We start from the raw sequence: 14,395 nt of genomic DNA on the forward strand, positions 1-14,395 counted from the left end.
CTGAAGAAACATCCCGTACATCAAGGCTGAATTCGACTACATTTGGAATTACTGATAGAAAAGTTAATCTCTTTGTGGAAGAAAAAATAACCCAAACCCTTTCATTTTCATAGAGCAATTTACACACTGTGCTCTCACTCTTTTGAGACAGAAATGACACTGAAACATTTTGACTCCTACAGCACACTGAAAGCTACTAAATCCTATTAGCAACAAGAGGGGAGGTTTTCCTCCTCTTCTGAAACTGCAGTTCAGCAGGAAATCAAGAAGTAGTTCACATCTGCACACCACTGCACAGACTTGGTGCAAACCAGCTCTTAGCATTCATAATCCCTGGACAAATGTGATTTATGCTTGCGGTGTAAGACCACAAAAGGGCAGGACAACTCATGGTTTGATTCATGCCAGCAGGCGCTGTCATATTGCAAACAGCCTCTTCAACTACTGCAAGCGCCAAGGTCAACTAACCCAGTTCATGATGATGTCTGGATGAGCTCCACTGTCTCCTCTTTCAATTTTTCAAAGGTAAATATTCCCATATGTAATACTGAGTTACTGTAGGTAAATGTTTTCCTCTGTAGTTCAAAGAAACATGCCAAGAGTTGTTTCCCAGAAAAACACCCTCAAAACAGAATTTATCACAAACACTGAACATTCTCCACTAACGCCACCCACTGTGAAGACCTATGCACCTAAACAGAAATTACACATCTTCATACATAGGTGCTTGCAATTCAGCACCTAAATGTAAAAGCACTGTCCTATGTTTCTAAATGCTTTGTATCTACCTTCTTAAAATTAGGCCATTTTTATGTTCATTCATCGGACTGAAAACTTTTGGTCCCAGTTGCTGGAATCCTGCATTACTGACAATTCCTACAGTTCCTCTGTGCCAATGAAACTGGGAAGGGTTTCACATGGAAAAATGGGGAGGCTCTGAGTGAGTAACAGCAGTTGCTTTCTTGATATCAAATCTTCTCAAGACCAGACGGAATTGGTTACCCCACTAAAATTCAGCCTGGTTTTGTACCAGCAAAGGAACCTGAGCCAGGTTTTCAATTGTCTTGAAGACAGTGTGGTACACACCACCTTCAACGAGATCAGACAGATACATACCTGCTGGTGGCCAGGCCTTGATATAGCCAGTGCAATGGACAACAGCATACTGTGCTTCGCCTTCTTTTACTGGGCCAAGGCCATTCCTAAATGGAAAGGAAACACAGAAGTATTATGTTGACTGACTTTCAGAAGAGCTTTATGCTTTTAAACTACAACTACTAATGATTTCCTGGTATTTGCAAGTTATGTTAGAAACAACCCACCATCAGCGTAGAGTTCTGTATGATGTCAGCTCCATTACAACGCTACTCAAGCCATACCTGTTTTCCATAATATTTCTCTGAGAAAGATACTGGAAGCTTATTTCAGACATGGAGCTGGTTAAGACAAAGTCGTCGAGAGACTTGTGCAAGGTTTACAAAAAGATCCAGTGACTCCACCACAGCTGAATTTAGTGGCAAGCTCTCTCTTGAAACTCAGTGCTGTTTTACACTGTGTGCTAACACAGATGTTTGTCCAGTAGTACTCCTTGAGTAAGCTTAGCCCAGTGGAAAGTAAGAGTGCTTATGGCAACTAACTGTTGCGCTAAATTAAGTAAAAGTACCTGTATCTTTTTCTCATGGTGGTTATTCTGTTCAGAGGTAAATGATCCAGAGGAGCATTTCCACACCTAGAAGTAAATTAATATTTGAAAGGGCTCAAAAAAGAAATCTAAATACTCAAGATGAACATGCATTTTAAGATGTTTATTAGCATATATAAGTAGACAATAATGGATACTTATTTCTGATAGAAAGTCACAGATTCATGTTTTCTTAGAACTTGAAGCTTTCACAGACTGAGCTTTTTGAGTGTGGTACAAATATTGTCTTTACTTTATAAAGAAAAATAGAAAAGACTACAAAAGGATTCCCTCCTGCACACCCCCAACCTAAAGACTATTTGAAATAGATATTCCAAGAATGGCTAAAGAATAGATACACTTCAAAATACTATAAAACAAGGGTGAAAACTAGAGAAGAATGTAAGTCAAGCCCCCAGATATCCACACAAATCAACCTCAGTGTTTCAGTAGCTCCCCAGGACAGAGCATTCTGACTGCCATACACCAGCTACTATGTTAGTAGATACTAATCTAATGTTTACAACCACAGACTATTTACACTGTCAAGTAACTTTGTTTAACACTTGTCCATGTATATTTTGTGATATTTCTAACTATGCTGAACTGCATAATTTTAACAATCCATTTGAAGCTGAGTAAATAGTTTGAAGGGTAAAACCAGTTCATTTTTAATGGAAAAAAAGAACAATAACAATGAAAGAAGTAATCACAAGGAAAGTTCACATTATTTGATGCTCATTCTTCCCACAAGTTTGTCGTTTGTTTTTTTTTTTTTTCTACCAGTCACTGCCAAAGAGAAGGAATGAACAATTAAAATAAGATTTAGAATTACAAAAACAATGGAGCTACTGGCATGCATAAAATTACTCTCGTGCACTGGAGTTTACAGAATCAGGGTGCTAGGGAATAACTGCAATCTGAACTGTTGTTTTAAAAGCTGGGGCACAACTGTAAACAGGACATTTGGCCTTGTTCCCTTCGCACAAAGAAGTCCTCACATGATCACTGTGTGCAGCTTGGAGGAAGAGAAAGCAATGTTCCCAGCTCTGCCAGCCTGTGTTTCTTTCCCCCCAGTTAAGGGGGGAAAGACGCTATAGCTCTGAATTCTGATCTTGCAAGTATGAAGTATATAAACCCCTTACAAAGGCACCCAAGAGCCATACATTCAGCCTCCTCACATGAATGGAAGAAAATCCACCACATAACCTAAGAACAGGCATCTGTTTTAATGTGTGAAATATTTTGCTTTGCATGTTTCATTCCATAACAAATTTGCATCGTCTGTTTTCAGCATATATACTGGATATAGGCTGCAGATGCAATTGTGTACTTTCCCTCCCTAACCACACAGACAGAAATTTATTGCAATAGCGACAGGCATTTTATCCCATTAGCACTCGAACAACAGAAGTGCCCACAAGCCCCAGTCAGAAGAACTGGGCTGGCAAATCTCTTTAAAGCAGCCCAAGCAATGCAGGAGAAGTTGGAAAATTGCAAAATAAAAACCCTCTAACAATTACTCATTTATCTAGCATCAACCAGCTGACATCTGGTTAATTCATACCAGGCTTAGGTTAATTCCTACATAGCTGGCAAGTTTGTAGCTGAATTCCTGTTTGTCTTCAAGATTCTTTTAGTATTATTGGTTTGCTGAAAAAATACACAAGAGTTGGTCTTTCGTTACACTTGTGAAAGTTTTGTTCCCAAAGTATTGATTCGAACAATTTGACTAGAAGAGACAATGGCTTACATTCCAGGGGTGAAGTTGTCATGAAGTTCTCTGGGGAAAGCATCCTACACCCCACACTGATAAAAATAACTGCAACACACAGATGAGGTGTTATTTTGTCATTAAAGGAAGACAAGTTTCAGTTTTACTCCAGTTCCAAAAGCAAGATCTTTGGAAATGCTTAATGGGAGAGTGTCATTACAGCTTTGTTTCCTAAGCGAGGTAAAATTAGTGCAATAAGGTATCTGAAGTCTAATCTGAGACAGGACTGGAACCATCACAGGAATACAAGGTAAAGGATAATACCTCATCCTGCAAATGAAAGAGCGCCTTGATCCCATGCACATTCTCATTGAAGACTGCTGACCCTCTTTCTTTACTGTTCCAGTCTTCAAGTCCAGGATTCGTCCTAGAAAAGCCAGGGAGAGCAACTGATGTTCAGTACATAAGTTTAATTCCATTTACTACGAACTGAGACGACAGTAAGTTCATTAGCTAAATGTCATCAGCCCAGTTGGGGGAAAAACACCAACAAAAAATCTTGACCATGGTCTCACACAGGTTATGTGCTGGCTTAACTAATGACTTCAGTGAAGCTGACTGAGTCACAACAGCGATGGCTCTTTTCTCTGTTGGCCCAAGACCAACTTCCAAGGCAGGGTCAAACGTCTGGAGGCAGAGAATGACAGCAAGCATTTTTGACTCGATCTGCTCGTTCCACTCTTTACCAGAACTGTGGATAAAGCAACATGCATCATTCCCCTGACAGCTGCCCCTCCTCCCCTCTGCCTTTATGCCTATCCAGGACGCTTCCACCATACCACCACCTCACATATTCAGAACTGCAGTGATGGTGAGGAACACAAAAGATCAAGATTTTCTCCTTGATGATAAGATACAGGTTATGTCACAACAGCACTTGTGGTGAGGCACTTTCAGAGTGGATAAAAACCTGACGTATCGGGCTATTTTTAAAGTTAATTTTCAGCCGGATCAGGGAGACGATCTGACTCACCACAAGCAACATGAGTCTATGCAAGGTCCGTGGCTGGACCCTGCTGATCAGCAATAAGCTGACTACAAACCTCAGGATCTCAGCCCACTGACAAAGCATTGAAAAGGGATGACAGCTACCAAGTCATCTCAACAGAACACTGAGCTGACACTATAACAGTAAGCTGAGGGAGGTCTTTATTAAAAAACAAAGGTAGCAAGGTGGTAACAGAATAATCTTCCCATTCTCCTGAGACAAAACACAAGGCAGTGATTACCACAGAGAGGTTCAGATCAGTGGTGATGCGGTACAGGGTATCACCTAGAATCCTACTGTTTCACACCAAAGAACTAAGAATGGACTTTGGCATCTACAGCTCAGTTGCTAACAGATGACTATAAAATCTTGTGCCTTAGTAACACAGACTAAAAATGAATAACTGGCCCAGATCCACAGTGCTTCAGGGCTGGATACAGCCACAAATGTGACAGTGGGCAAGAGAAACGCAGTGGAACAGCTGCCGGACAATTAAATGACAGCTACCAGCGCTGACGACACAAGACCATGAGCAAACCTACATGTTTAAAGGTGAGTGTCTTTCAGTAACTGAAACTATATAAGCCAAGTCTTTACTATGATATAACTAGACAAGTCTACAGCAAAATATGATACCGTACTCTGTCTATACTAAACTGAAGAAATAACACAGAATACATTCAAGGCCTCCCTCACCAGATTTACTCACAACTTTCTGTCCAAAAATGAAGCATGAAATAATCCTACTGCCAAATGTTAATTTCAGAAGTACTTTAACTGAAAAATATTTACCTCCATCCATGAATGGGAATAAAATAACTTACAAAACAGTTTAAAGATTATTACTTTAGATAAGGAAGTAGGCAGCAGCATTTTATTCTTAAGGTATACTCAAGATTACTTCTGGAGGAAAGCCATCCTTGTCCACAGAAGGTTAGATACTATTTGGTATAGCTCCAAGGTATAGATATATCTCAGATGGTTAAGTTGTTAGCAAGCCTGGGACCAATTCCTAAAGATGCTTCAATTCAAAGCACTGCGCTACCAGCACTCATACCACTGTATTTCTCAGCTCAGTTTATGCTGACCCTATGATGTAGGATGGATCTAAGCTTCAAATCCACCTCCCTCCCCTGCATCCAAGGGTCTCTCTCAGTCTCATTTTCTACAGGTAAAACCACGGTCTATTTCCCCACCAATTTAGAGAAATAGAATATCATTACACAGGAGGCAAACAGACTCACAAATGAAGGCAACACATGATGAAGCAAATAACGACAGAATATATGTTCAGGACCCAATGGCTGTTCATATTGAGCATCAAGACAAATCAAACTATTAAAGGCATTTTTCTCTTTGGACACAATAACTTTGTCATACACATCATCAAAAGAAAAGTCATTTTCTGTGCACTTTTATTTTTTTGCATCCCAATTTAAATTCTTGAAGTGACACAAACGATCCAAAAGCAGTGACAGTAAATGTAAGTCAAGCAGCTCATAGAAAATTCTCATTTTTTATCATTCAAGAGCATCTATAAAAATAAATATACTTCACAACTATGTGGTTGGTAAGCCTAAAACTGCTGACACATGTTCCTTTGGCATGTCTGGAACCCCCGACAACAAAAGTCATAGTTTTTAAATATAGCTTTTTGTTTGGCAATGTCTTAGAAATATGTACCAGATAAATAGTCTAAATTTTGCCCTGACTTACAAAATCACTGCAGGGGGTATGCGGGGGTATGAGTCAGAGAAACGTGTGGTGCACAGATATTATGACAAAGTGCTCTCAACAGCTTGTTTCAATAGTCAGTCATGTGTGTATTAACCTTGCAGAGCTCTAACAATATAGTGCAGATTTTGATAAAGAACAAGCAGCTTGTGTCTCATACTATTAAACACTTACAATCAAATTATATTAAAACGAGGAAGAATTATAGGTGACTAGACTAAGGATAAAGCTTTCAATTTATCTCAAACATGCTCATCTGTGCACTCCCTGGCGTAAGAGGGATCTCCTAAGACCCAGCATACCAGGGCTTGTTGGAGCTTTGAAGTTAATAATACCGGTGTTGCCAGGTGTGCAGAGCATATCTGGGAGAGTAAACTGGGAAGAAACCCACTGTGAGATCTGCACGCAACCAGTGCAGCCACGCAGCACAGGTAGAAGCTAGCTTTGGGAAAGGAACGGCATTATACTACATTCTTGCACCCTGTGTCTGCTGCAGTACTGCACACACCACCGAGAGCTTTCTCTTGCACCCTGTGTCTGCCTGCAGTTACTGCACAGACACCACTAAGGGTTTTCTCTGCAGAGCTCTCCTATTTCATGATGGCCATCTGGATACAGTGTTACCACCTTTTATTTCCACCCTAACTGCTCGAAAAACCGTCTTCATTTCTAGACCTAGACTTACAAGCACTTAGCTTTTACCAGATAATTCCAAAGAAGGCAAAGAGACAGGAAACAGTGAAGTCAGGACATGCTGGAGTTGTACCCCAGTGTTTGTCGTGACTTCTTATTGCTGTGACAATCTGCAACGGTGACAATAAAATGTCACCTGGTCTCAAGACAAAAGTCCCAGCCATTTCTCCTAGGCTCCCTGCCACTCCACAGCTGACTGAGAAGGGAATGGACCCACACCACTCTGCTTCTGCCAGCATGGAACTGCAAAATTATCTTTTACCTGCTTTGGTATCAACTATAGTTCACTGCAGCTGCTCATGCGATGGACCTTGGCAGGCCCCATGCTGCGGTCCAAGCAAACTGGCATAAATCACAACATGTCCTATGGACAGCTCAGTTCAAGGCGGTGGCATGCTCTGATGAGAGCTCCATCACAGAACCATAAAATATTCGTATCTCCATGTGTTCCTGCATCTTTTACACTGGTACTGCTACCTCGGTGATAAATGCTCAGTTAGGTTTCTCCACAGGAAACACATACAAAGTACATCCAATATTAAAGTTGGCAATTATGTTCTTATTAATAAGAAATATTCTAGGATGCTCTGACAAATTCTGTTAACTGAATAGCGCACATGTACATTTTTTAAATTTCTTCTAGTTTCTTCAGAAGAACAGTTTTAACAACCCAGTGCCACCACCAGCTGGATCCCTTATGAGCTTCCCCATAAACTGGTAACTGCAAGTAGTCCACCTTCACGTTAAACTTTTCCCCTCTCCAGCTCCAGACACAACCTTCAGATACAGCAAGTGTAGGATGTGTATCTCCATCACAGCACTACTGTGACTGACACTGCTGTCTTATTACCATTTACAGCAGCTGCACAACTCAGAGGAAACCAGAATTTACTCTGCTGCAAAAGAGAAAGCAAATAAATGAGTACAATGCTTATTAAAACCAGCACACAAATCTCTCCGGTTGGTCCAGGTATAATTGATAATTTGTTGAAATCTACCCACTACAGTCCCCATCCAGAAGGCAGTATTGCTTAAACCTGCAATAAACTAGTCCTCTGAGCAGGAATCAACCACATGACCCAGGAACCTGGGACCACAGAGGTGAGGACAGTGTGCAAGTGACTCATTATTTGGGTAACACTACAGAAGTCATATAAAGGTCTTCCCAGTAAAAAGATTAGTTAGCAACAGATTCCAGTACTGAGGATACAAGCCAGAAACATTCCCCTTGTGTTATGCTGCAGCATCTTTTCAAAGATGCTCTAAAAACTTTCTTATAATGATCAAGGGGACAAATGTTCGCATTGGCACAGATACACCCCTTGTGTGTGCAAATAGTGAATGGATTATGCACAAACCTTCCTGTTCTGGATCTACAGTTCCTACCGTGAATGTTCAAATACCTTTTCTGTGCTTGCAATGTTTGAGATGAACGTAAGCCAAGGACTGGCCTGGGCCTACTGAAGTTCATGGGGTTTCAAATCTGGGAGTTTGGCTCAAATCCATCTTTACACAATAGCACCAGCCTGTTAGAAAATTCATTCCTCCACGTTTAAGCACTGCATGCTAAGGTTTATAGTCTGGTAATCAAACACAGTCTGTTCATTGTTACTTTTTCAGGGTTTTTTTGGTTTTGGGGGGGGGTGTGTGTGTGGGTGTTTTTTTTGTTGGTTTTTCTTTTTTTGTGGATTCAAAACTTCATAAGCTTCAACGCCTAATTTTACTACAAATGCTTTCTCTGCTGGATTTCAAGTTCCTAAGAATCCTACAGTCTCTAGTTAGAAAGGAGGGTTGTTACATAAGGGTATTCTGCAAAAATTTCAGTGTAAGTTGAAATGGCTGTCTCTAAAAACAATAATATGGTATTCACATCCAGTTTGCAGCATGAAAAATAACCTTTTAGAGCAACAAAAGACTACTACCTGCTTACAAAGATCAGAAGAAATCTGTTTTTGCCTCAAGCACACAAAAATACTGTTGGCAAAGTACATGACAGAATTTTCCACTTCCCTCTAACTTATCAGTAGATGGACTGCTATCTTGAACAGAATCTTGGACCTGATAAGGAAAGAGTCTGCATTAATATATTGGAGTGTCCCTTGCTCTCAATACCTTCAGCAACCCAGCAAACTTTGTGCTGTAGATGATAGAGTCTTGTCTTACAAAGGACTAGTCAGGTATTTCATAATCATTGTCAGCCACCGGATTGTCTACATATTTCTTTCCAGGCAAAATAAAATAGAGGATAAACCAAGTTTGGTTTGGACAAGATAACAAAAGATGACTTTGTGCTCATTAAGTGTACTCCCCAGGCTACTCACGGAAGACAAACAGAACACAGGAATACAGCACCCAGAAATTCTTCTGAAAACTAAACACATCTTTATCTTACTATAAAAATGGAAAGAGCAAGAGAGGGATGCAGGAAAACAAGAGGAAATAATTAAAAATAAAAACAAAGTAACGATCAAGATACCGATGCTTCTGGACACAGCTCCAAATGTAAGCTGACCCTCAAACTTACGGGTCAGAGAACAAAGGACTTCTTCTATGGCGATGCTTAGTCTTTATTAGTACATTAAGTCTTTAGAAATAAGCGGTAGAGATCAGCTTAAAGATGTGTGTTCTCAACTAAAACTACTAGGTACTCATCCATCACACAGAAGCGCAACACTGCAAGCAAAATATTTATCATTTGTAAGGGGGCAGCACAGAGAAGTCTATCACTCATGAGTGTAGCATCAAAAACCCAACTCTGTTACTGTATCCTGGCATATGAAAGATGCGCATGAAGACAGCATTAGTGGTTGGACACTGACTCCACAACAGTTTGTACAGATAGAAGACACAGGTAGCTGCTTGGGATAAACAATCAACTTCCAGAAAACAAATCAAAACATCTTTTTAAAATTTTTTCTTTTATCAGTTTACATATATACACTGACTACAGCTGAACATTCAGCTTTACAGCCACTAAGGTACTCAGCTAACAGAGTTCCTCTTGGAAACAATGGATGCATTATGAATACATAAACAAAATGTCTTTAATAAGAAGATTAAATAGCCTGAATTTCATCAATTTATATGAAATTACTCTTGATAATCTCATGGCAGAGCAAAGCAATTATTCTGCATTAATTCCACAATTAAAAAAAATAAAAACCTTTAAAAATTCATACCCTTGCAATTGTAAGGGTTACCATTTTCTCTCATGTTTAATGCAGCTCTGCAACTGCTTTAAGCTCTATTGCATTTAATAAATACACATTCACCCCGTGGATCCCACCAAAAAAACTTACAGATGATCTAAGAACACATTAAGAATCAAAACTGTGATGCACATACAGTATTTGAAGGCTCTCTTTCCAGGAACTCACATTTACATAAACCAGAGGCAGCTTGCAATATACAAATAAACCATTATACACATAAAAAAAAAAAAAAAAAAATCCTGGTCACACAGCTATTCTCTCAGCATTCTGGGGTTTATTATTTAGATGAAGGTAACGGTCATAAAAGCACTGACATATCGACCATGTACATACACATGTTAGAGTACACAGTCCCTGTCCTGAAAGCCCAAGTGCCTGCCCTCGAAATGACAAGGTATTTACCATGGGGCTCGGGGGACCGAGCACAACTACCACGGTGCAGAGATGTGCTGCTGGTCCTCCATGTATCCTCTACAAACAGAGCATCTCTTCAGCATCACAACACAGAGGCAGGAACTGTGTGGAGTTAATGCACCAAAGGCTACAATCGTAATAAAACTGTACCCACAAAAAATGCATCTCCCTGGCCTCTCACTGAGGGGAAAGCAAACACGGGAGCACTAAGAATAGCCTGGACACTCAAAACATAAGTGGACTTGAGACCATCCTAACTTCAGATTACAAAATAAGGGCAGAAACACATGACTGGCACCAGTTACACTGTGCACCCAAAATCAGCACTGAGTTTACAGCGTGCCTCTCCTGCTCACACCAGAGGTTACAGTGCAGCGCTCTCAGGCAACGCCCGCTAACCTGGTGTTTATTTTATCACCGCTAGTTCATATTTGCTGCGCAGTTAATGGCCTTTTAAATCTACAACAAAAAAAGACACCAATTCTCGATAACATTAAAAACACATTGAGAGGCCACGAAGAATGTACAGCTCTAGAAAGTACAAGCCTGATGAGGTTGTTTTTAGAGAACAGATTAGCTAACTCGTGATGCTTAACTCATTCACCAAAGAACCCTGCTCATTCACAAACAACCCCAGCGTGCAGGCGCTGGCACTCCTCGCACATTTGCCTTCCTCTGCATCAGACGCAGCACCGCCACGTGGGACTGCTGCCAGGGCTCGCAATGATGCAGAGCAGATGGGCTCATAGCAGGCAGCAGGCGCTTTCTCTTTCATACTTTGGATTCATGCAAAATAAGTACCATTGCTGCATTGTTAGGGGTGTACATATAGTTTTAATACACATGTGGAAAGTTTTAATTCACATGTGGAAAGGGTCTGATCTTCAGACCGTCTCCTCTGTGGGTGCAGGAGCCCCTGGGTTCTGCCTGGAAGGTGTCTGGTAGCACAGGTCATCGCTTACTGGTATCATAGCCTTTATGGACCACAGTCACAGCTTCAAGCCCCGGCTTACAGGAAGCTTAGGACATGGCAGGGGAGAACATGTTTGATTGTTTGTAGATGGTCAATGCAATCTAAATTTCCTGATATTAAAATCACAATCCTACCAAATCTTCCAAGGCATGGGTCAGTAGGACTTTGAGGGAGGTAGCACTGTGGGTGGGAGCAAGGTCTCCCCATGCACACCCAACCCTTGCTTCCCAGCTGGTCTGACTGTACAGAACAGGCTGGGACCTCCCCACAGGAGCCCCACAAGGCTGTACAGCAAGCCAACACTTACACCTTTGTCCTCTGCCTTCTAGGGTTTTGTGCCCTGGCCCAGCTTCTCCAGAAGAGCAAAGCCACGGGGACACTGGTATACCAATACCCCTTGAGAATACAGTACAACTGTATAATCAGTCAGCCTCACACAACCTGGAACAAAATCAGGGACCACACAGGACTTCCCAGCTGTCATTATACTGCATACGTATCAACCAAGAAGCTTGCGGGATGGCAGGGATAAAATGCAATCGCTCTCGCTCCAAAGTTGGCAGTGCCTTCCACCCAAATGTTACAAGACTGCTACAGCTCTCGCAGGCTGGGGCTTCACTGTGCTCGTGTGTTTGTTGTATCATGCAGCAGGAAACAGCACTGTATCCCTACCCCACCGTACACACTACGTGACAAAGCATCGCTAATACACCGATAAATATATCGGTAAACAAAATAAATAACTGGCTCCGGTCATGTACTTATCCGCAGCTACTAAAGCGATGTCGAGAGGAGATCCACACCTTCACTCTTATTTTAAAGATGAGGGCACTAAAGCCCAAAGGAAAGACTTCTCTTGCCTGCGGTCAACCAGCAGTGGAGGCGCAGCCAGAACAGGGTCCATGCTTGAATAAGCAATATGAGTTCTCAGCAGAGCAGAGCTGTAGATAAAAATTCTCAATAACATAATCCACAGTGATTCTCAGAAAGTCCATAAAGATCTCATGACAACTCTATGCTTATCAGGGCATAATCAGCTTAAAAGAGAAATAAACATGATTATGCTTCCAAAAGAAGACTATAGGCTAGGTTGCAGATTCATCTTTCTTTATATCCAGTGATAACCTCTTGATGTATCAGCGTAGAACCTGAAACAAATCAGTCCAAATAAGGAAAAGAAATCTCACTTGAATCAAATACTCCACTTTCACGATGCTACTTAGAACCAGGACATGCTCTCTATTGCTCATTTTCCCCTCTCCACTCATGAAAAACACTCCTGAACTACCTATCCCACAAAGATGACTAATGTTCCACTAATGTGGGTGTCCAAGTGGAGACCAGCGACGAGTGGGGTTCCTCAGGGGCCGGTATTGGGTCCAGCGCTGTTCACCATCTTTGTCAGTGACGTGGACAGTGGGACTGAGTGCACCCTCAGCAAGTTCGCTGATGACACCAAGCCATGCAGTGCAGTCAACACACTGGAGGGAGGGGACATTATCCAGAGGGACCTAGACAGCCTTGAGAGGTGGGCCCGTGTGAACCCCATGAAGTTCAGCAAGGCCAAATGCAAGGTCCCACGCCTGGGTCAGGGCAATCCCAAGCACAAATACAGACTGGGTAGAGAATGGACTGAGAGCAGCCCTGAGGAGGAGGACTTGGGAGCTCTGGCTGACAAGAAGCCCAACATGACCCAGCAATGTGCACCTGCAGCTCAGAAAGCCAACCATACCCTGGGCTGCATCAAAAAAGCATGACCAGCAGGGCAAGGGAGGCGATTCCCCCACTATCACCACCTCTGCTCTCATGACACCCCACCTGGAGTGCTGTATCCAGCTCGGGAGACCCCCAGCATAAAAAAAGACATGGACCTGTTTGAATCAGTCCAGAGGAGAGCCACAAAGATGATCAGAGCACCTTTCCCATGAAGACAGGCTGAGAGAGTTTGGCTTCTTCAGCCTGGAGAAGCGAAGGCTCTGGGGAGACCTTACATCACCTTCCAGTACCTAAAGGGGCCTGTAAGAGAGCTGGAGAGGGGCTTCTTACAAGGGCAGGTAGTGGCAGGACAGGAGGGAATGGCTTTAAACTGAAAGAGGGCAGATTTAGGTTAGCTCTTACAAAGAAATTCTTCACTGTGGGGGTGGCGAGGCGCTGGCCCAGGCTGCCCAGAGCAGCTGTGGATGCCCCATCCCTGGCAGTGCCCAAGGCCAGGCTGGATGGGGCTGGGAGCACCCTGGGCTGGTGGGAGGGGTCCCTGCCCATGGTGGGGGGGTTGGAACTAGATGGTCTTTAAGGTTCCTTCCAACCCAAACCATTCTGTGATTCTATGATTATAAATATAAACCATCAAAGCTCACTCTCCTCGCTAGCCTAGCTTCTCTGGGGGACTATTTGAACCTCTCTAAATATGTTAAGGTTTACATCATCTAATTGCAAAAGGCGTTGTATAAGCATTAGAGTCAAGTTATGACATTCTTACAATAGAATGAAGAGTTGATCCAATCAACAGCAAAGTTAAAAAAAAAATAAAAGTAATGCAATTGAAATGTAGCTATTTTCCAAGCTATTTTTAAATATCTGTCTGTCCCATACTTACCAACTGGAGACACTGACCCACAAAGGGATAATTGAAAAGCTTTCTCACCCCCTCTTGTTTTTCAATAAGAAACCCCTCACATTACACAGCTGTTTGCTTAATACAACTTGTTCTTATAAAAGCTCATGAGGCCAAAAGGTCTCTGCTGTGCCTGCCTTCAAGTTTGACTAACCAGTCCGCATCAAGTAATTCTCCACAGTGTTGGGCAAATATGCATCTTTTTAATTAAATTAAAAAGGAAACTATGTGGGCTTTTGAACCTTGCTATTGAGTTAATTTTAAGGGACTATCTGAAGGGATAGCGTTACAGATCACATGCAGATCTCTCTG

The 14,395-nt window shown here is 42.0% G+C and overlaps 1 protein-coding gene across 5 annotated transcripts in view; it reads right to left on the bottom strand.

Annotated features, from left to right (window-relative positions):
• The window catches only part of ARNT2 (aryl hydrocarbon receptor nuclear translocator 2), a 107,504-nt gene that overhangs the window by 42,356 nt on the left and 50,753 nt on the right, over positions 1-14,395 (bottom strand). For all 5 annotated transcript variants that reach the window (XM_056346054.1, XM_056346053.1, XM_056346055.1 and 2 more), the window contains 3 exons: positions 3,720-3,822; positions 1,664-1,729; positions 1,117-1,202 (listed from right to left, as the gene is read on the bottom strand). In XM_056346054.1, the coding sequence (XP_056202029.1) occupies positions 1,117-1,202; positions 1,664-1,729; positions 3,720-3,822 (255 nt within the window). The remainder of the gene's footprint in view (positions 1-1,116; positions 1,203-1,663; positions 1,730-3,719; positions 3,823-14,395) is intronic.

This window comes from Falco biarmicus, chromosome 7, assembly GCF_023638135.1.
Source record: "Falco biarmicus isolate bFalBia1 chromosome 7, bFalBia1.pri, whole genome shotgun sequence".
Classification (NCBI taxonomy): Eukaryota; Metazoa; Chordata; class Aves; order Falconiformes; family Falconidae; genus Falco; species Falco biarmicus.